At 36.8% G+C, this 21774-nt stretch overlaps 1 protein-coding gene across 9 annotated transcripts in view; it reads right to left on the reverse strand.

Moving 5' to 3' along the window:
* Positions 1 to 7: 7 nt before the first annotated feature.
* Positions 8 to 21774, reverse strand: part of LOC129375778 (uncharacterized) — a 44554-nt gene continuing 22787 nt past the window's right edge. For 3 of the 9 annotated variants that reach the window (XM_055055047.1, XM_055055040.1, XM_055055039.1), the window contains exons 3-11: positions 12210 to 12245; positions 9401 to 9506; positions 6917 to 7135; positions 6352 to 6492; positions 4368 to 4523; positions 4094 to 4263; positions 3535 to 3669; positions 2640 to 2771; positions 8 to 2516 (exon numbers count right to left, since the gene is read on the reverse strand). In XM_055055047.1, the coding sequence (XP_054911022.1) occupies positions 2286 to 2516; positions 2640 to 2771; positions 3535 to 3669; positions 4094 to 4263; positions 4368 to 4523; positions 6352 to 6492; positions 6917 to 7135; positions 9401 to 9500 (1284 nt within the window). In that variant the 5' untranslated portion in view covers positions 9501 to 9506; positions 12210 to 12245 and the 3' untranslated portion in view covers positions 8 to 2285. Of the gene's footprint in view, positions 2517 to 2639; positions 2772 to 3179; positions 3670 to 4093; positions 4264 to 4367; positions 4524 to 6351; positions 6493 to 6916; positions 7136 to 9400; positions 9507 to 12209; positions 12246 to 21774 lie in introns of those variants that run through there. The other 6 variants (XM_055055043.1, XM_055055042.1, XM_055055041.1 and 3 more) reach the window with 5 other exon arrangements.

Below are 21774 nucleotides of genomic sequence, written 5' to 3' on the forward strand. Positions count from 1 at the left end.
TTATCTGGGGTAATAATATTTATTTATTTACTTATGTATTTTTTGGTGTTTCTGCAGATTCAAATGTTTTCCAGATGTTCATATAACTGCAAAATAGTAGATTAATAAAGCTTTATTTGAATGTATATTTGGAATTTATTTTGCCTTCACTGAATCTTAACTTTTAAGTGCTTGCATCTAAGTTCTTGTATGTATAAACCATCATTACTAAAACATTTTTTTTCTTGTTCTTGCCACCTTGAGTTACTGAATATAACAGAAAATGAGTGATATTTTTCAGTTTCATATTCATTCAGTGGGTTTTTTAATGACATTTTAAAATATCTTACTTTCTGTGGACATAACACATAACAGATCTCTATTAAAAGTCTTTTTTATCTTTCACTTTATTGGAAATGAGTTGGTGAATTTTACCGTTTTATATTCCCTATTTCCGTGTCATTATCTAAGTGTCACTTCTGTAGTTGAGCTTTAGAGCAGCTCACAGGAGAAGATCTTGATACAACATGAAGACAAGAAGAGGGCAGATGATTATAAGAGCAATTAGGGGCTTCAGGGTCTTGATCTCTGGAGACTAAGAATGAAATGAAAGTCACATGTTGCTTTGGCTTTTTCTTTACTATTTGTTCACATTCATGGATTCATACTTTTAAAGTAAATTCTCTCATATGTAAAAGAAATCCAGGTAGAATTTTTAAGTAAATATTTTAGCTTGAACCTATATGGATTTTGCAAAGCTAAAGCATTCAAAATGATCAACCAGACAAGGACTATACTGCCTTCACAAAGCAAGAAAATATTTAGGTTAATGAATGAGGCAAATGTGCCGAGTGGAACAGCTTCAGGATTTTTTTCTGTGGTGCTAAGGAGGACCTGCTTTATTATTAATTTCACTCCTAAGAAATGAATCAGAAAGCCGACAAAACCTTTACATTTTGCATTATCTCTACAAACAGAGACAATTGGTGAAGATGGTAAAATGTGTAATTGGTCAGAAAATAAATGATCCTTTTGTTTACAATATCACAACTGTGTACTACAAGGTTTGATAGATTTTATAGTTGCACAGTTTATCATATAGGAGTTATCCTTGCAACATGAATCTGACATGTGTGCACTTTTAGTAGCCAAGAAGATGCCATGCCCCACAAGGAATGGAGAGGATGTCATAATGAAAGTAACCAGTCCAGAGATGGGTGGTGATCAATATTTCCATCATAATATTCAGCACTAGCATCACTATTCAAATTCTGTCACTTTTCAGTGTGCGATTATTTTATGGTAAAAATAGTTGGCTGTTAAGAAATATTTTACTGATACAAACAAAATTCCTGTTGCTTTTCCTTTGTCTGATATGAAGCTGTAATGTTTTGTCATTGTGCAGAACGTGCTTAAAATAACCAGCACTGATATGAGTTTGTTTCCCAGAATATATATTTTACACACAAAGCAGCTACATTCATACACACATACATACAGTCTTACATTCATACAGATACATATCAGTTTATTGTTTTTTTTCCCTTTTATTGTAAAAAAAACAATTTGTTATATTATTACTTTTATACTGCGTTATACTGTTAGGGCTAGGTCACTGTTAAAAAGCATGCATTTTTTGGTTGTGGTCAGATGGTGTATTTGCAAATAACTCAAAGTGCACGCCCCAGGTTGCTCTGAGGTTTGAGTCTCCACTTTGCATTAAGCAGGAATGCAGTCCAACCAAAATGCATCAATTAGCAAACCAAACAGCTCTCCAGCAGTCTCTCTGAGACTTCTGTTGCTCCAAGAAACAACAGGAACCAAACTCTGAATTATTGAACAACCCATTTTTGTATCCATAATTATTGTATTGCACAGATGTTTTTTTTATTTATTTTTATTTGCCCTTGTATTCATCTCTCAGTTTTATCTCTCTGTTTTGGGGAGTTTTGCATCCATCCTTTTATCCCCTATTTGGTTTCCAGTCCTGGCACGTCAGTCTGATTGGCCCAAACATTAGTAATTCCTCATATCTTCAGTTTCTGTGTTCCAGCAGAGTAAGACTTCTTGTCCCTTCCGTCCTTTAATATTACTTGTTCATAGTCTTGTTAAGGTCCACTTTTTTGATGCTAAACTGGGAGGCTGGGGGTTGATGGCATCTAGTTTGTATACATTACATCCATCATTTCCAGCTGAAGTAGCGTTTACTCAGGTTTAGAAAGATAAATATTTGAGAGAAGGAAGGAAGGGATGGGGTAGTAGCTTGATTAATTATTGAAGTCTTAGTCTTTTTGTGGCCGTGTGACTCAGTTTGTTGCAACGACAACAATGGAGCCCTCTTCCGCCTCCTCGTCTTTCTCTTCGAACGATTGGACGACGCAAGGGGTGACATCGTAAGGTATCCTCTCTGGAATGGGTTCTGCAGGTTGCGCTGGTGTTCCTGGGCTTGAACCTCTTGTCGTTGGGGCTTCCTCCCTGAGCGGGGATGGTGTTAAAGAGCATGGCTCTGGCTCTAAGGTCAGTGTTATCTCCTCTACCTGTAAAATGTAATCAAGGTAATTTATACTGTCATGTAATCAAATTTATTAACATTTCAGCTGCTCTTGTGACAATAAAACTTTTGAGCAAAGGTTTTAAGGAAAGAAAACATTTCAACAAACCCTTGTCAGTTCTTCCTCTTCATGTTGCTCCAGAATCCCTTCAGATTCAGGTTCCGGTTCCTCCCCGACCGTCTCTACAACCCCTCCAACCATGTCAAGCATCTGACCACTCAGCTGACCAACGATCTCCACCTGAAATCAGATGAGATTACTGATTCCATTGAATTCCAACTTCTTGTTTCAAAGCGGTAACAATTTGTCATGTTTAACAGGTGTGTATATACTACACTTTAAAACCCCAATGAAAGGCAAGAATATGGAACAGAGTAAGTAGGGAAGAGGGGCAAGCAGTTTCCTGTCGCTACCCAGCTTGGATTTCCTATGCAGGGCATCAGGGATAAACAAGACTTTAGTGGATGCAAAAGGTGCAGATGCTGAATCCAAATGCCTCGAGTTGTAACCTTGCAGACTTTCAGACATGCCATCATAGAGGCCAGGATGATTTACCCAGGACTGTCCCACAAAATTCATCAAATCCACTTCAAGTTGCCATGCAGACCTTTGGGAATTCGCCATGCAGACCTTCATCCTGTCTCCTACCTGGAAGACATCTCTGGCAGTTCATCACTCACTGCACTACAGTTGTGTGCTAAATAGGCCTGCTGATATAAAAAACCCAAACCAATCAGACAAAAAAATTAGTATATACATACTCTCTTTACCTTTGATGCAATGTAACAAAAACATAAATTTCTGTAACACATAACAGGTTGGCAGTGATAGCCGTGACATCTCAGCCTTATAGTGACTAAAGACAGATTTGTATGCTTGTGACTGTATGTGCTTCAAACACCCTTGTTTCCTTGTTTTCTGTCAAACCTGTTCTGTCAACCCTTATTAAACCATCACCTATTTTGCAAATCTGTTCATTTTGAGTCAGCAGGCAAATGCATACCTGATGGGCCTCTACCTGCGCAGCCCCCCACAGGTCCGCTAGCCGGGGGTGAGTGGGAGGGCCAAGGCTGTGAATGGTGCTGTTAGGAGTGACTTGGAGGGAAGGGGAGCCACTGTGTAGCCTGTGCTCCAAAGACTGGAGAAACAAATGAAAGGTAAAGGGACAAGCAGAAGACAGCCCAAGTCAAGTTAAGTTAACTTTATTTGGATAACAAAAGATAAAAAAAGTGCAAAATGCTTTACCTCATAAAAACATAATACAGTGACCACTTATGAAAAGCTGTAGACATTACATTTTGTCAAATACATTCATCATCACAAAAATATATAAATATTTTGTTATCACTGTTCCAGTTATTATTATGCTGAATGCTGCTTTTCCATGTTTGGTTCTGGTTCTAGAGATGCAGAACACGTTACAACTAAAAGAATAATCAGAATAATACTTGCTGTTTCTGTTAGAAATAAAAGCAATAAAATCATGCTTTTAAGTTTTGTTTGAATTGACCCTTGCATTTTAAAGAAATGTAAGTCATCTTATTAAAGTGTGCACTGCATGCCTGTTGTTGTTGGTACTGCAGAAACTGTTGCTGCTGGTAGTGATGAAGATGTAGCTGCTGGAGTTGACTTTGTTGCTGCAGTGCAAGTTGAGCCTGGTGCTGCTGAAGGTAACCGCTAACCGTTCCCTCATACCCATCTCCAGGGGTACCTCCTGCTCCACTACCACCACCTGCAACACCCACAAAATGTCTAATATCTTGTGCTCACACAATCATACATGCGCTTGGAGACTAATTTAGTACAAAAGGTTTTAAGAGGGTAATTAATCTTTACCGCCAGCCATGATGTAGGAGCCTGCGGCAGGTGAAACCACGCCCGAGGGCTGGCTGGTGATTGGGTCCCAAGCATCAGAGGAAGACAGGCAGTACAGGCCCTGTGAGACGTACGTGTGAGGCCAGACATCTGCAGAGGAGTGATGGAGCACCTGGTCTGTTCAAAGATGCACAGAAACATGGAGATGTGAGGTAAAAACAAAAAGACTTTTCAGGATTGGCGAAGCAATTTCATTTATTGACAAGATTTACTCACATTGACTTTAATAGGAGTGTTTTTGATCTATAAACATATTTGTTATACATCAAACATGTGGACATTGTGGAAAACCATCTCCTTTGTCCAATAAAGCTGTAATTGTTGCTGTGTTTATGTGCCGTACACATGTGTTGATGTTTTATGCTAAATGAAGCCTAGCAGAGCCCCATATGGTGGTGTTAATGAAAGCAAAGCTGCAGAGCTAAGTCCTTGTGCTAACCTACAAGATCCCGCAGGGCTTAGACAAAGTTCTACATGGCTAAACACCAGTGAGAAAAGAAATGTTTCCTTTCACGGTGGCACTTGGCATAAAAATCCTGGAGTTGCAAATTCATTGCAGATTATTTTGGAGTTTCTAGAACCATCTGTAGTTGTCATATAACTCCTTTATTGCAGTTGTGTAATGGTACTCTCTTTGATATTAAGTAGGGTTTTCTAAACCATCTACTTTTTTCTGATTTAATAATGCCTTACAATGGAGCAGTGCCTTTTAACTTGAGCCCATCAGCTTTTAGCTTCAAAAACAAGTATAAAGAATGCTCTTCAATTATTTGTGTCAATCTCATTTTCCTTTATATTTCTAAGTCAGCTCTCTCACACAGCACATGTTAAACCCCATCTGATGTTTCAGAAATGACAGGCTGTCATCCGGATTCGTCATTTGGAAGTTCCTGACTAAGTGCCCTGCAGGAGTCAAAACCAGAAATGTGCAGCAATGTGGCTGACCTCCAAAAGTACTTGACTTTTGGCTAAAAGTGTGACTGACAGGGTTCCTTTTTAGTTTTTAACACTTGCATTCAGAAATTTAATGTGACACCAAAGACATATGACTAAATAAGAGATATTTAAAACCATTTTGTTTTCCTCACTGTAGGAGGATGAAATCTGTTTTATGGGTGCTTTGATTCTAGCAGCCTCAAGTATAAAGACTTGCAAGGATTCCTAAACTTTAATTGAGAAATTTGACATAATTCCATCTAAATATTCAAATGGTGGAAATTAAGAAAGATGGACACAATCAAACCTTTATGTGGGCATTTTGTGACACCAATAAAGTACATAATTCTTACTTACTCACTTATAACAGTATCAAACAGATTTTAAGCAATATCATCAGCAAAAAGTCAAGCTAGTAGCAATAATGTCACAAAGACATATGGCATCTGAGGGAGCATAGGCTTGATATTCAACAGTAATAATACTAATAGGATAATTAAATGTATTTGCTCATCAGGAAAGGACCCATCTTACAATTAAACACACTCTCGCTTCACACATCAGCATTTCCAATAGCTTCTTTTAAGGCTAAAACTACTGGTGTTAAAGATATTTTCCGATTATTATATTTAAAGTTTTGTATGAAGAAACAATTTGTCAATATTTCACTCGCATGTGAAAATGACTATAAGCAGATGAGCAATTATTCAACCATACATCTTTGAAAAGCAGATGTGGGGCCTCTTGTACAACCATGGAGAATGCAGCAAATGATTTCTGGATGATTAGCCAACAAAAAAACACTTTTCTTTTCTAGCAGCCATTGTATAGTGTGTACAGCGGTGAAACCAACAGACAAACCTGGAGGTCTGCTTGGATTGCTAGGTGATGGACTGGGCTTTGCTAGGTTTGTTAGGTGAGATCAATCATCATAAGCTCATTGCCAAATAAATCGCTGGGTATTACCAGGCAGGTAGAAGAAGCATGCAGAAATTTAAAGCTCATTTACCTCTGCTGGTAATACTCTCCTGGTTGACCTCGCTCAGGTGAGCGACGCTGCCCTGGTTCGAGCCAGCTCCCATGCTGTCTCCATCCATCGAGTTCCAGCCAAACAGAGTCGCCTCAGAGATGGCAAACTGCTGCATAATACCTGAGGAGGGGACAGAGAGTCATCAGTGCAAGCTCAGAGGCAGTAGGGCTCATGTTAAAAAGTCTAACATGCAACAGTATGATGCCTTATCTTAGTAATTAGGGCTGGAGTGCATAATAAGAATCTCAGACACTGCTTTGCTAGTACATACAGGTGTTAATTTGTAATTAAAGCAACAGAGGTAACAACAGTCATCAACATGGAGAACCAGGCAGCTTTGAGAGCAGTGAAGGAGAATATAGAGGGAAGAGTTTACTCCAAATGGGAAATCTAGATTTGTTGAAAACAAGTAAATGTAAGCCTAATCAACCAGAATAACTTATTTCACCAGTATATTTGTGAACCATATAAACAGCTGGTCTTGAATATATTCAACATAACACAATCATTTGTATATTGCATAAATAAAAGTCAAGGTGTTTACCTGCTGCAAAGCGAGCCTCCTTCTCGCCATCACTGAGATCGCTGTAAGCATCGTTTTCCAACCTCCTCTCCTTTTCCCGCTGCAGGTTGGCACGCCCTGTGACCCCGAGCGGCCCCGCCGACGGTTTGCCCCAGCTCTGCCACTCAATCATGTGGGCAACCCGACCCTGGGCCATGGCAGTGGGTTTGGTCACCTTGTCCTTCATTGACCGTGTCACACCTACAGCAAGTTTGAGGTTGGCAGGAGTCGCAGGCCAGCAACAGACACACATAGACAGAGACACGCACACCAGACACACACATACACAAACTGTCAAAACATCTTCTGGCCATCTAATAAAAAAATACACCTCCAACTGAGGCACGGGGAAGAGGTAGAATGAGAATGAGAAACTGTAATGTAGTGGACCTTTTTAATCCTACAGACTATGACAGAAGATCTCAGTGAGGCATTAAATGTACTGTAATGCATGAACTCAAGTGACAAGGTGTGAGATGATCAGTAAAACAGAGCACCTACTTTGCTTTGAATAAAAATACGCTCACTCTGCACCAGTAAGTCACCTTATTTTTTTCAAAAAGTAGATTAGATTAATTAACTTCCTTTCTATGCCAACAAAAGCTCAGTAAAAGGAAGGCAGGAGCAGCTGTGATTTAAATGTGCGGTTCAAATGCACTGCCATGGAGAATTGAGTAATACTGCAACTTGACCAACAACAAACTAGCAACTGAATTCTGTAAATGCATGTGGCCACTCATAAAAGCCTGGATGTGGTAGAGCCATCTCCTTTTTAAAGAGAGCCTTTCCTGTGTTTTCTCTGGATGAAATGGATACACATTAACTAAGATTCTTTTTATGGGATTTTTTATGAATCTCACTTTTTTTAAAATATTAAAATGTTAATAAATTGGACAACTGATATTAAGCTTTCTGCATTTTTTCTTATAAAGTTTTAAGTTTTAATGTAGACTCATTTGAGTCAGTCAAACTGAATTAAACTAAATGAATTCAGTTAAATCTAGATAAATGTAATCAAAATAAATTTAGCTGAGATGAGCTTGTTTAAAATCTGTTTTTCTACAATAAGATGAACACCAATTGTATTTGCTGAATTCATATGCTTTCTTTTGTCAGTGGAAACCCAAAAATTACTCAAATTTTACTGTGTGAATAGATTAAAAATGGTGCACTGTTCACTGATTGACATGAATAGTATCCTTAATGTAACTTGACCTAAGGAGAATGTAGTGATAAATTTATCATTCCAATAAACCTCCAGAAAATATTGTCATCACATTTTAGGTCTATATTTTACTTTCTTAAGGAGAATAATGCTTCCCTCTTAAATCTTTGTCCAATTAAGACGCAAATACTGGATTCAAACTAGAGGCATATTCTTTAACTCAAATGGGTACAGAATGGCTGATTGATAGAAAAAATTAATTAAAATCAAGCAGGCATGAATAAACAGAGACAGAGCTTTGGAAATGACTCCCCGGGTCCACGGGGCAGGTTTCAGGCTGAGCTATACATAGACACAATTGTCCCCAAAGACAAAAAGAGTCCATCTCATTTGAAAATCAAACTCTTACTGCGGAGCTTAATTGGGGTGGAAATAGGAATGGAGTAAATGGGGATGAGGGATGAGGGAGGGTGTTGGGGTTTTGGCAATTCAAATGATTCTATGCACTGTTAAGCAAATCCAACACATTTCTTTTAAATACACTAGACATAACAATTGTCTTTTGTTACAAACACTTTAAGATGCTACACAATGCCAAGCACAGAGCGCTACAGTTGGAAGCAAAGAGCACAAGAGACGTCACAGAAGAAGAACCGACTACTGGTAGTCACAACACTGCAGCGACTTCACAAATATTTAACACCAGCACTGCCACATTACAGTACACTACATTCCCCAACACGCCTGTGGTGATGCTTCTGTAGCCAGTTAAAGTAAGTTATATCACTTACTTTAGTTTCTTTGAAATCAAAGACCTGATTGGATTTCCATCAATGACTCTGATATGTGTCATTGACGTCAGTTGTTGATATCAATGAGAGAGAGGAGAAAAGTAGGAAGTGATATAGGAAGGGGCACCCACAGGGGCGGTCATGTTGGTTCCAAGCTCCTTCTCCTCCTGGTCAAGAATGAAGTCGTCTGTTGAAGCAAGGCTGGATTTACAAAATCTGACATTTGTTCCTAAGGTTAAGAGATCATTTATGTGCTTTCTTTGTGTGTGTGTCAGATGGTTCTTTGGTTTACCAAACACTCTAAAAAAAAATACTTTCTGTGATTGAGATTTATATTTCATGGTAGGAACCAATAACCATTTGAGTAACACACCAAGAAACAAGAATAATCTTTTCCACAAATGAAAGCTCAGACCTTCTCAGTCAACAACAACTTCATCCTCGACTCACTGTGGAGCATGTGGAGGCAACATGGGGGCTGTTTTACCACCTACTAGCACAGACACACACCTGACACACCTGTCAGAGAGGACTTAGCCAGGGCACCAATCCCGTAGGAGTTGGTGGACTTCCTCTTGAGTCGAGGCAGAATGGAAGTAGTATCCTCCATAGACAACTAAAGAAAGAAGGCAGGAGTAAAGTATGGTTGAATTCAAATGTTAGTGAGCAAAGATATGAAAATGGGAGATAAAGTATGAGGAGTAGTGAAAGTTGTCAGTGATAAGATAAGGAGATGGAAAATCAATGTGACGTGGAAAATGACAGAATAATAATAGACAGGGAAGATGAATAAGAGAGAGGATTTAAAAAGAAATTGGGGTGAAAAGACCAGGTGATTGAAGATTTAGAAAACAATTTGAAGGAGATGAAATAACAGAGGAGAGAGATTACTGGAAAAAGAATAAGAAAGGAGGGTTAATTATTTTAGTACATTGTAAATTGAATACAAGCATCTTTGATTTAAGAAGAAAATCATATGATAGCTAAAGGAGCACTGATGATGTAAAAGTGATAGAGCAAAGGTTTGAGTGAACACACTTTGTATTTAAAATACATCAACCCCAACTGAAGAAGGATTCTCTGTGTAGAAAATTATTAAAGATGTGGCTCATGCAGTAGTTGTTAAAAGACGCTACAGAGGGAAATAACAGTTTAGCAGGAAATGTTTGGACGACACTGAGAAATTCACAGCAACATTGACTGTGAATTGGCTGGTGATTCGATCCAGTCAGTTTTAAGCCTGAATGTTTGGGAACTCAAAAATGTCATGTTTTATTATTATTATTATTATTATTATTATTATTATTATTATTATTATTATTATTATTATTATTATTATTATTATTATTATTATATACACCGTACCACCATACATAAGCATCATTAGGTATAGTTTTCAGTGAGGTATTTAAAAATAAAGTCAGCAAATGCACAGAAAAATAAGAGGATTTTTAAGAGAAAAAAATATTTTTTCTACAGCTTATCAAGAACTTTTTCTATTTCAATCAGCTTGTCAGGCACAAAAAAAGAGCAAGATCTAAACCAGATAACAGGAAGGCCAAAGATAACACAGCAAAGTTGATCCGTTTCACCCTTTGAGTTTTCAAGCCTTGTCTTTCATGACACATACTGCATTTGGAAATGTTGGCATGTTCTTCAATCACATGTTTTACTGACTTAGTCTGAGATCCAGCTTTGCATCTGCACAGTGAGCCAGCCTCATGATCCTTCACAACACAGCAGCAAATCTACAGCAGGATGACTGAATAAAAGAAGAATCTGTAGATTGAATCTGTAGGCTGTAGATGACAGACATTATCTCCTTACTTTACTGCAAGACTCGAGATACTGCATTCATTTGGTACGGCTACAATTTTTAGCTACTTTTCATTCAGAGATTGGTGTTTTTTTGTGTTACTCTTGAAGCTTTTCTTAACCACCAATGTACCGGCTATTTTCCAAAGTTCCCATTTATTTTAGTTCTGGCCAAGATAAGCTAAGTAACTATAAAAATTTAGCCTGAATAAATTTAGATTTCACAAATTTAATGAACAGAATACAACATTTTGCCATTTCTAAGGTTAAGGTGTTTGATTATAGACAGCATCCTTACATTTGAAGGAAAAGGCAGGCAACAGAGAAGAGGATCTGGACTGTGTCCTCCAAGAGGACAACCACACAAAGCATACCACTACAAACTGGAGTGGTTATCCATAACAAAGCTCTGATCTTAGGCCATTTGGAAGCTGACCCAAAACAAAATCAATAGGTAAATCTATCAAATATCAAGTAAATGTAAGCAAACTCTTGAATTTGTAAAATAACATTTTTGGGAGAAATTTAATATCAGACATTTAGCAGAGAAAATCCTTTGATAAAACATATGTACTGTAAATATCTGGTGCATATTGTTATGTATGCAACATCTAATTTGATCATCTCTACATGGATAATCTGACATTCAGCTCAAAACATTTGGCATTGAATCGACTGAGTTACTGTTGTGGTGACATTTCTTTTTATAAGTACATTATAAAATAATTTATAAATATTGATATATTTGTTGTTCCCTCTGTTCACTTTGCCAAGCAGCTGATATTTAGAATTCACTTGTAAAACATTTTTTGTAAAAATCTTAAGCGTTCTATCTTCATATATTGCACCGAATGGTTTTAACATTCCAAACAAATTCTGGTCTCTCACTCCTCCTTAACTTTACAATCAAATCGTTCCTCTCCTCATGATAGAAATGTTATTGTTACTAATATCTGTGAAGGTTTATGTTTACCAAATGTGTTTTCTGTTTTTCAAGTTTTCAAGAATAACACAACAAGGTTTGGTTACATCACTGAAATATCATTTCCTTCCATGTAGCTTTGAGACAGAACAAATTTACAGGTGGACATAAATTCTGCTGAAGATACACAAATAATTGCTTAAAGGTGCACTTTATCCTGCTCTGCTTTCAGTGAAACTGGGACTCAGCTGTGGATGAGATAAGCCTATTACAGCTCGTTATCTGTGATTCTGTACATATGGGAAGTATATATTGCTTGCAGTATAGTAGATTAGTATAGGACTACAAAGGGGCTGGATGACTGAGAATTTACAGGTGGAAAAGGAAAGAAACAGGGATAAGAGAGCGGTGGTGGCAAAGGGAGATAAGACGGCGAGAAAGAGTGGAAAGAGGGAGTGGACGGATAAACAAGCAGGCTGTCGACTTATACAGCTCAAACTCAGGTAGTTGGTGAGAGGTGGAGGGCAAAATGACAGGAGATTTAAAAAAAAGGGGGGGAGATATTTGTACTAGGAGACTTACATTGATTCCTTCCCAGGAAAACTCGGTACGGCCATGCTAGGAAAGAGGGGATGAAGGACAGGAAGGAGAAAAGTACAAGGAGAACATAAGTGCAATGAGTAAAGGAGGGAAGATAAAGATTTTAAAAGAGGGAAAGTGAATTTCACTAATTCTTTTTGTCTGAAATTACAGCAGTCTGAATAGAATGTGAAAGTATTTTTAAAATATTAAATTGGCATTTTATTATTGTGCTTTGCAACAAATGCTTTGACGTCAATAACCTATTTTTCACATACTAAGGTAGAATAATGCTTGACTTGTTTATAATGTTTATAAAACTATTCCAGAGTTTTAACTTATAAAGCAATATGCAGATTAATGGAATGACATCTCACTACATGCAACACATTATGAATTGTTTCTTCTGTCGCCTCTCAATCAGAATAAGCAGAAACCTTTTCATCAATCGAAGCAAAAGCAGTTTGTCTGTTTGAACCAGACGCACAGGCCAGCCTTCAATTGTCACTGTCATGTACATCTTCGGTTCAATTATTGTCAAGGATTTAAAAACGTATCATTCCCTTTGTTTAGCAAACTTGCTTAACAAGTTGTGCCGCTTGTTGAACAAGCCTGAATACTGCCAAGCCTGGAGAAATAAAAATTCATCTAAACAAAACCTGCATGAAGTCATTTAATGAAGCTCTATAAGCAGGCTCAAGCTAAAAATATGTATATATCAAAATGATTAGAAGTTAAGTCATCAATATCCATTAGCCGAGAATGGTTTACAAAGCCATTTCAAATGTATTGAAACTCCATTAACAGTAACTGGAAAAAATATGGAACAGTGTAAAAATTACTCCAAGAGTGAATCAGCATCACTTCCATGAGAGGAGAGACCGTAAAATAATCAAAAACAGCATCTGAATCAACAAAGGGCTCACTTCAACCAATTTTCATTAATCAGCAATAAGAAACACACTGGACAAAAATTACATCAATGGAAGAGTTTCAAGACAAAAAACCTCCTCTCATCAAAAACATAAAAATGCATGTTTAACATTAGCCAAAAAATAACAAACTACAAAGACTTTAGAGAAAATATTCTGTGGCTTAATAAAACAAACTAAAAACTAACAGAATTTCAATGAAAAGGGAAAATATATGAGCAGAAACTATCATAGTGATACTGATAGCCAAAGCCTGTTTTGCTGCTTCAGGGCTCAGTTGATGGAATCATGAATTCTGCTGTCAACCAGAAAATCCTGAAGGAGAATGGCCGGTAATGGCTTGTGACCTTAAGCTCAAGCTTACTTAGGTTATGCAGCAATGGTGCACCACTGAATAGCTGCAAAAGAATGAGAACAAAATGAAGATTGGACCTTAATCCAATTGAGATGTTGCGGTACGGCCTGCAAAAGGCTGGGAATAGGTGTGGGTCACAATAACTTTTTCAGATTGGTTTGGAAAGCTTTTCCCAGTTATATATTATATCATTCTATGAAAAATTGCATTTTGTATTTATTTAGATTTTTTGTCACATTAGAATCTAATAAGCTCACACTTATTAGAGTAAGAACAGTTTAAATGCTTTGTCACAGCCCTGTAGTTGGAAAAGCATCTTGCAGAATAGCATGAGTGACAGAAAAATGTGTAATGATGTAAGGTGCTGTGTTTCCATGTTGCTCTGTCTCTCTTTTTCTCCTCACCGGCCACAATGTTTAGGTAACCAATGGAGACCACTGATTGGTAACTGCATCACCAGGGGCAACAACAAATGTGATGTGTGGCCCGACATGGAAACCATTTGTTTTCTGTCCACATTTACACACAAGTACATGTAAAGTAAGAACACACACACACACACTTACAGAAATTCACAAGCTGTCCTGCACATTCATCACTTTATAGCACTTTGCATTCAGCACAAACACAGAGGACTAACACCTTAACCTGGGGTTTCAGCAGATGCAGCAAAAACTGAAGTATTTTTATACTTTTTATTTTACACTGAGGAACTTCTCCAATGGCACAACCGGTTCACTGACAAATTTTGTCCATTCAGAGCTGCAAATCATCAACTATATGACAAATAGAATGTAAACTTTATGTAAAACTATTTACTACTAGCACAGCTTTTTACCACATTGATATGAAAATTTAAAATTTAGTTTTTATTTTCCAAAGCAATCCCTTTACCTGCATCTACAGTCAAAGTTTTGGATTAGACCCCTTTCTCTGGAGACCACTTTGTCTTGTAGTGATTAAACTCCATCGAGAATTTTTGTTTCTGTAAATCTTAAGATTTCCCTCAGCAGCTGCTTGGCAAAGACACTTTAGCTCCTCGTATCCGTCACGCATAATTGTCAAACTGGGTTCAACTTGCTTTAAGGCCATGCTCCCCTGATTAACATTTTTATCTGGTCTCATAGTCCGGACATGTTTGGCAAAATGAACCCAAGGACAAGTGAAATGACGAACCCAGAATTAATTGTCTTTCTGCAGGCTCCCTTTGCTTTCTGCGCAGCTTCAATGTAAAATTCATGTCAGAGATGTTTGTTTTTCATAGTGAGTCAATGAGGAAAAAGAATTAATCCATCTCTAACAAGAAGCATCCCCTGAGATGGAAAGAGATTTCACAAAGCCTAATAGCTGCCATAAGTCACCTCTGTGGGTGTTTGTTCCTCACAAACACACGTGTACTAATGGGATCTCGGAAAGATGTGGGGAATAGTTTACAGTAGTGCAGTGAGTAATTTTTAATAACGGTTGTGTTACATTGTGGCATTAAAATAAAGATACACTTTCAAAATCTGATTGATTTGATAACTAAGAGAAGGTTTTTATGCTTCTTCCACAGGATCATTAATCTGTTAGACAAACCAGGCAGAAATTCATCAATTATCAATTCTGTTATCCTCTCAAAAAATCAAAACTGTCAGTGCAGTTCATTGTCTGAGATCCATAAATGTCAGAAGCACATTTTGTGGCAATCCATCCAGTAACTTCTGTCTGAACTAGAGTGATCACATCCCCACTAGAAGTCTGCTATATTAGACTTTAATATTAAAAATCCCGCAGGCAGCAGAATGAGCCTTGAATTCCTAAGATCTCTGCTGTTAGGCTTGTAGTCAAAGTGTCCTTGGTAATAATCAATTACCCTGTTAACTTCTGATGATAAATTATTGCCTTTCCGTGCCATGGAGCAGAAAACTGCAGCCATAATCCTTGAAATTATTCTGATAATTCAAATCCAACACAGTTCAAGGTCAGTGTACTGTTTTTGTGATTGAAGAAATTAACTAATATGTGAGAGAGAGGGAGAGGTTTCAATCATGATTTCTAATCATAAGGAGATATCTGAATTCAGCAGTCTTTACCCACACCAAGGACATCTGACTCAACACAGTGTTACGCTATTAGAGAAAGTCCTGTGTCATGACTGCTTTGTAAATGTGTGTAAGTACATTCTTCCCACAGACTCCCTCAAGTAAATAATAGTCGAACTTCACCTTGCAACAATGCTAACAGTGTCTTTTCTTAAGTCAATGAGGGAAAATGAAGCCTCTGTGGGAAAAACCTGCTTTCATTCAAATTCAACAACATTGCCAGCCTCCCAGTAAATAATTTTTTTCAGCTTGCCATGCAATCACAACATTACACTGTTCATTTGGGATTTTGGTTCACCACAGTAAGAGCCCCGCAAGACTCACGTTTTCCTGTGTCCATCATTCAACAATAAAAATAAGATTGGGCAAAAGCTGCTGCTCAAAAAATAACTAGAACTTCTAGAAAAAGTCTTTTAGGAACATTTTTGTTGACTGATGAAACAACAAAATCAACCTTTTTTAAAAGATGTGAGGCTGTTTTGCAGTTAAAGGACAAGGAGAACTTTCTATAAATGGTGGAGACTGAATTCTGCTTTCTTTCAGAAAATCTGAGCGGAGACTGTCCAGCCTTCAGTCTGTGACCTTGTGTCCACACTTGGGTTATGCAAGCAATACTAAACACTCCAGCCAGTACATCTCTGAATGACATGCTTAAATTCAGTGTGGATGTTGTGGTATTTATACCCAAAGAGACTGATATGACCTTGATGATCTCGATATTTTCCAAAATGAAAATTAGTTTTGACAGTAGACAAACTGCTGACACAGGTGTTGTTGGCACAGAATATGTTCTTATTGTTCAGCTCTGGGCATTTGGTTGACCAGATATCTGTGTAAAAATGTCTATTCTAATGGAAAATAGCTATAGTTGCAAAACCATAATGAAATATTTAAGACATGTATGCAATATTTGATCCATATTGATATTTTAAAATATGTATTTTATTATTCTAATGGATAAAACTCAAATTACAAGTCCTCATCAATTCAGGATTATGTAAAATATGATCCATTTCAAGTAAAAGAGAAAATGAAGTGGTTAATCCTTTTATTTTACAAACAAAGCACACACAAAACGACAGTGGCGGCAGTAATCGTGAATCGTTAATTTTTATGTTTCCACTTTGTATCATGTTGCTATTTTTCACATCATAATGTCTGAGCCTGTTTGCACTAAATCTATGTTATCAGTCAGTCTCCAGTGCTTTGTTTGCCCACACTTGATCCTCAGCCTTGTCAGGGTCTGAATTATGTCTCTGATCGCCTGCGTTTCACTCTGTCAAATCCCCACAACACCTGCTGGCCTTTTCCTCTCTGCAGTTCTATAAATTACACACGGGAGAAATGTTTGTGGAAGTAAACGACTTGAAGGCTGCTTTCAGATCAGTCCTCAAGACAAATGGCACTCGATCAAATGGTTTTATTTTCCTGCTCATGAAGCCACTAGAATGCCAACAGTGAACCAACAATTTAAACATGTATAGTGTTTCAGTGGTTCTCTTATTTCAGGAGGTTTAAATGGAAGGACGGAGACAGAAACTACCATTCAGTCATTGATCAAAAGGTAATTTCAGAAGTTTAAAAATGTTACAGTCAGACAGTGCCTTGTAAACATATTTGTACCTTTTTAATCCTTTTTATTTTCTTTTACATTTTGTCATCTTACAACCAGTACTATATTTTCATGCAACACTGTATATCTTCACAATCAAAATAATTGTGAAAATGCAGAACAAATAATTTATTCATGTATCAATTTAAAAAGTGTCATGCATGTCAATTTCAATATGATACCCCTAAATAAAATCCAATGCAAAATTCTCTGACATGCACACTCATGCAAAACATGAAGTGTGGAGGAAGATGTAAACTATACATCATGAATGCAACATATTAATTGTAAAAATGACTAGTAGCCCAGTAGCTCTTGTTGAGAGTCCAACTGAGCTTGAGCCACTCTACAAAGAAGAATCACAAGAGTTTCTGTCTTTATGTACTAAGAGGATGGCAAAAAAAAACTCCAAAAGACTTGCAGCTGCAAAAAAATATACATATATCTTTATAATTATGCATTACTTTGTGCTGGTCTACCTAAAAAATCTCCCAAAATTAAGAAAGGTTTGTGGTTGTAAGCTAAAAAAAGTTGTAAAAGTTCACAGTGTAGGAATTCCTTGTAAGGCATTGTAAAGCTCTGAATGCATTTTAGAATTGAATCCATTACTGTGAAAGCAATTTGTCATAAAATGCAGCAGTCATTCGTGAAAAGTACTGATATAAATGTTTCTATTTGCTCCCCTCCCAGTGTCTTACTCTTCCTAGTCCTCCGTCTCTCTCCAGAGTGCACAGCTGAGAAGTGATACATGGCCCAGTAATAGTCTGGGCCCAAGGGAGAGCAGCTCTGTGGCTTTGGTAAGAGGCTATCAACAAAGACACACCTTCTCAACGAGTCATGCACATTCAGTCACGAGAAAGCAGTCATGCACTCAGGAGACCACGCAGGTTTGATTAATACGGGTGTCTGCAGGTGAGGCAAGTGTTATCAACCCTTACTCTTCTCCTTTTTTCACATTTCCTCACTCAGACACATTCAGTGACTCAGCAGTATTAACCTAAGTCCTAATGCTACTCTGAAGCTTTAATTTAACATTAAAGAAAGTGTAAAAACTGCAAACATTTAGAGCCTTTAACAACTAATTTTATTGGAAATAAAACACTGACATAAAATCTTTGATTTTTGTCATCTTATCTTTTTGATAGTGAGCTGTTTAGTTGTAACAGTGTTTCATCATGACAGCTATATTACTGTTGCACTAAATGTCTGTACTACATTACAATATGAAGCCTGTTTCATTTCAATGAGCCACCAAAGGAAAATAAAAGAAAAAGGTCATGTATATTAAGAATTTGAATCTAATTCAAGTCACTGAGAAGCCAAAATATTCTGCAAAGTTTTAGTGGAAGCATAGAAGATGCTCAATGCAAAACATAAATCTGTCATTCATGATATCAATGCAAATCATAGTTAGACCTCTCACAATAAAATCTTTGCTAAAAGATATGCTGTCCACTTACTTATTGCGCTAAATGATATTGTTGTTTTGAGACCATTTTCAAATAATATATAAACAATGACAACACATAGAGACCCTCTCAAAGACCAGTAAATTTTAATTTTGCAAAAACAACACTTAACAAAATATACAACAACTTAAAACAATAAATAAAATATAAATAAAACCACACAAAATTGAAAAAATGGAATATGTCTCAAAATTGTCCTTTAAAAATTATTAATCATCAAAATGAAAGTTATTGACATAATTGATCATGTGATTAATTGATTTAGTCATATATTGCTTATTGCAATAGGCCCAATCACAATAAACAAAATATGAGATTTTTTCAAATCCCAAATATTTTATTTTAAATGTCAATTTTAATTTAGCTTTGTTTTTTGATAGCTAACTGTAGGAGCTGATTTGGACTGTCAAGCAAATGTTTTTCTTTCTTTTCTCAAAGACGACGACAACCCAGACAAATCGAAGCAGCTACTTCATAAACAGCACTGACTCAGTGGCTCAGTGGTGGGTGAATTAAAGTAAGGCATTGAAAAAAAAACATGGATAATGCTTGAGAGTGATGTCCAAAAGGAGTATATTTTGGAAAAACATGAACATTCACCCAAAAGCTTTAAGAACTATCCTTTTTGGCCCAATGTAAATTACTGCAAAGATTGACAGCTGTCTTAAATACGCTGCCTTTCCTGAACTGCTTCTCTAAGGGCATTGCTGAAAACTTTCCTCCTTGCTATTGTGGTGAAATTTGTCATGTCTTTGAATATTTGGACATAGATTGAAAAGAAGTTAAAGCATGGTTAAAACCAAATGATTATTATTATGCCCTCACTAATGAAACTCCTGGAAATTAGAGAGGGTGAAATATAATTTTACCATAACAGTATCTGTATTTTCAAACAATTGATGGGTTGATCAACATAATACTCTGTTCAATTCAAAAACACATCATTTATCCCAAAGGAAAATTTTATATTGTTGTCACTCATTTCACCAAGGATCTTCAAAGAGTGATGGAGATGGTGACAATTTTTTTACTGTTGATGTCCTAGATGACACCATCTTTGTTGGCAAGCACAGCTAATCCACCTAGTTTGCTTTTAATGATTTTTAATTTTTTTTCCTCTGGCCATATGATTAGAAGGCTTGCCATAGAAATGTTGGAGTTGGGGATATAATCCCTACTCTTTATGATCAATGAAAGAGATGATTTGAACTTCTTCCTTTTCAAATCCAGTATTTGTTGGTACAGGTATTATTTGAGCTATTAAGATGGAAATCACAGTCATAAAAGAAGTCATTGCATCTTAAAAATAATGGCTTTCAGGTAAAAAAAAATAATAATAATAATGAATCAAACAATAATTCAGTAATGTGTGGAGATAAACATATCTTTGCACAGCAAAACATTGTAATTCAGTAAAACTTGTACGTTGGAACTGTTACTTTGATCTTTGGTCCATAGTCTTCATAAAAAATATTTACTTTCTGTATTTTCACAAGGCATTCTTAGGTTCTTCTTGCTCACATCAAGTGGGACTTACAAGATAAGTTGCCAGTTTCTCACATTGTTTATATGTGCAGTCGGACAAGCATTCACACTTCTACCAATTAGAAGTCATTAATTAATTCTGGTGGCACACTTTGGAGAGAAAGTCGATAACATGCAAACTCTAGCCAAAATAGGCTCTGACTCAGCAGGAGTCGTTAGAAGGTTTCAAGCTAAAAAATAAAAAAAAAACTTTCTGGAGAAAATCATAGGTGATAAATGTCATCATCATCATGAGAATTCCTTCTATTTTATCATATTTTGGAGTTTCCTTTCCTGGGAAGTTAACAATATGAAGACTGATATTGAAATAAGGGAAATCTCATGCAACAGACTGAAATGGGGCCATTTGGGGCATTACTGCATGTGCCTTTAACCTGCCGTATGCCAGGACATCCCAATATATTTAATGTTTTACTGGCTTTCTGAAGTCTGCTGTGCCTTACAGACATCTCTAGTGACAGCGCCAGATTCACACAGCAGACACACTTCCAGGCCGCTCTGCCTTCAGCCTATTCATCACTAGTCATATGAATAATCATTTGAATTGAGGTCAGGAAACTGGCTCAGCCTGCTGAGAACATTTCACTGATAGGGCAAAAAACATGTTGGCTGCTTTGCTTGTAAGTTAGACTCATGTTGGCGTGCACTGACCTAAAACTGGATGACTATGACTTAGATAATGCAGAATGTCATAATTTCAAACATGTTAACTCTAAGTTCTTGCTGTTGAAGAGGGTTAATAAAAGGGTGGTCTGTTCAGAGATGGAGGAATTATTCCTTCAGAATTGTCCATAGTGTAAATCTGGACAGGGTTAACAGGTTAGAACAGGGTGATTGACAAAGGGTAGGGGGCTAAAGCAGCTCAGGAAGGATTCATCCTGTAACAGGTGGGTTGTCAGTTCAAATCCCACTCTGAGTTTTTTTTAATACTTATTAGCAAAGTGGAACAAAATGTGATAATGAGTCAGTTCATACATTGATTATGGAGTATTATTTCACATTGACTTAAAGTGATTTTCAAAATTTAACTCATAATCTACAGTGAGGAAATTTGGACACTTTTGTGACTAAAAAAGCATATCCATCGTAAGGAGATCAGTCATAGTGATTCTCTATGACTGATCATAATCTGTTATATTTTACAATAATCAGAAACAAAAAAAAACAGAAGAAAGGAACAATGAGAAAATATTCAGAAAATAATTTACAATTACAAAACTTCTTATGATTATCTATCTCTACAATCAAAACACTTAACCATCAAGTAAAATACACAGATTTGTGATGGGATAGTAAGAAATGGATTGTTATGGTTATGAAATATAAGTAGGTTGGAATGAGATGGTAATGCATGAGTACAAAAAGGTGTAGAAATTGGCATAACTCATTTTTTCTGTGGAAGCAGATCTCTAGTCAACAAAACAGTTAAGCAGAAGTGGATGATTTTGTCCTGTGAGCTGTATTCATGTAAAATGTCAGATATAAAAGAAGGTTAGGCAGACAATAAATGTGTCAGGTGAGTTTAGTGTTTTTATCACTGGAGGCTTGTTGTAAGCTTTGTCCTCAGTCCT

This window comes from Poeciliopsis prolifica, unplaced genomic scaffold (assembly GCF_027474105.1).
Source record: "Poeciliopsis prolifica strain line A6 unplaced genomic scaffold, Auburn_PproV2 SCAFFOLD041, whole genome shotgun sequence".
In the NCBI taxonomy this organism is placed as follows: domain Eukaryota; kingdom Metazoa; phylum Chordata; class Actinopteri; order Cyprinodontiformes; family Poeciliidae; genus Poeciliopsis; species Poeciliopsis prolifica.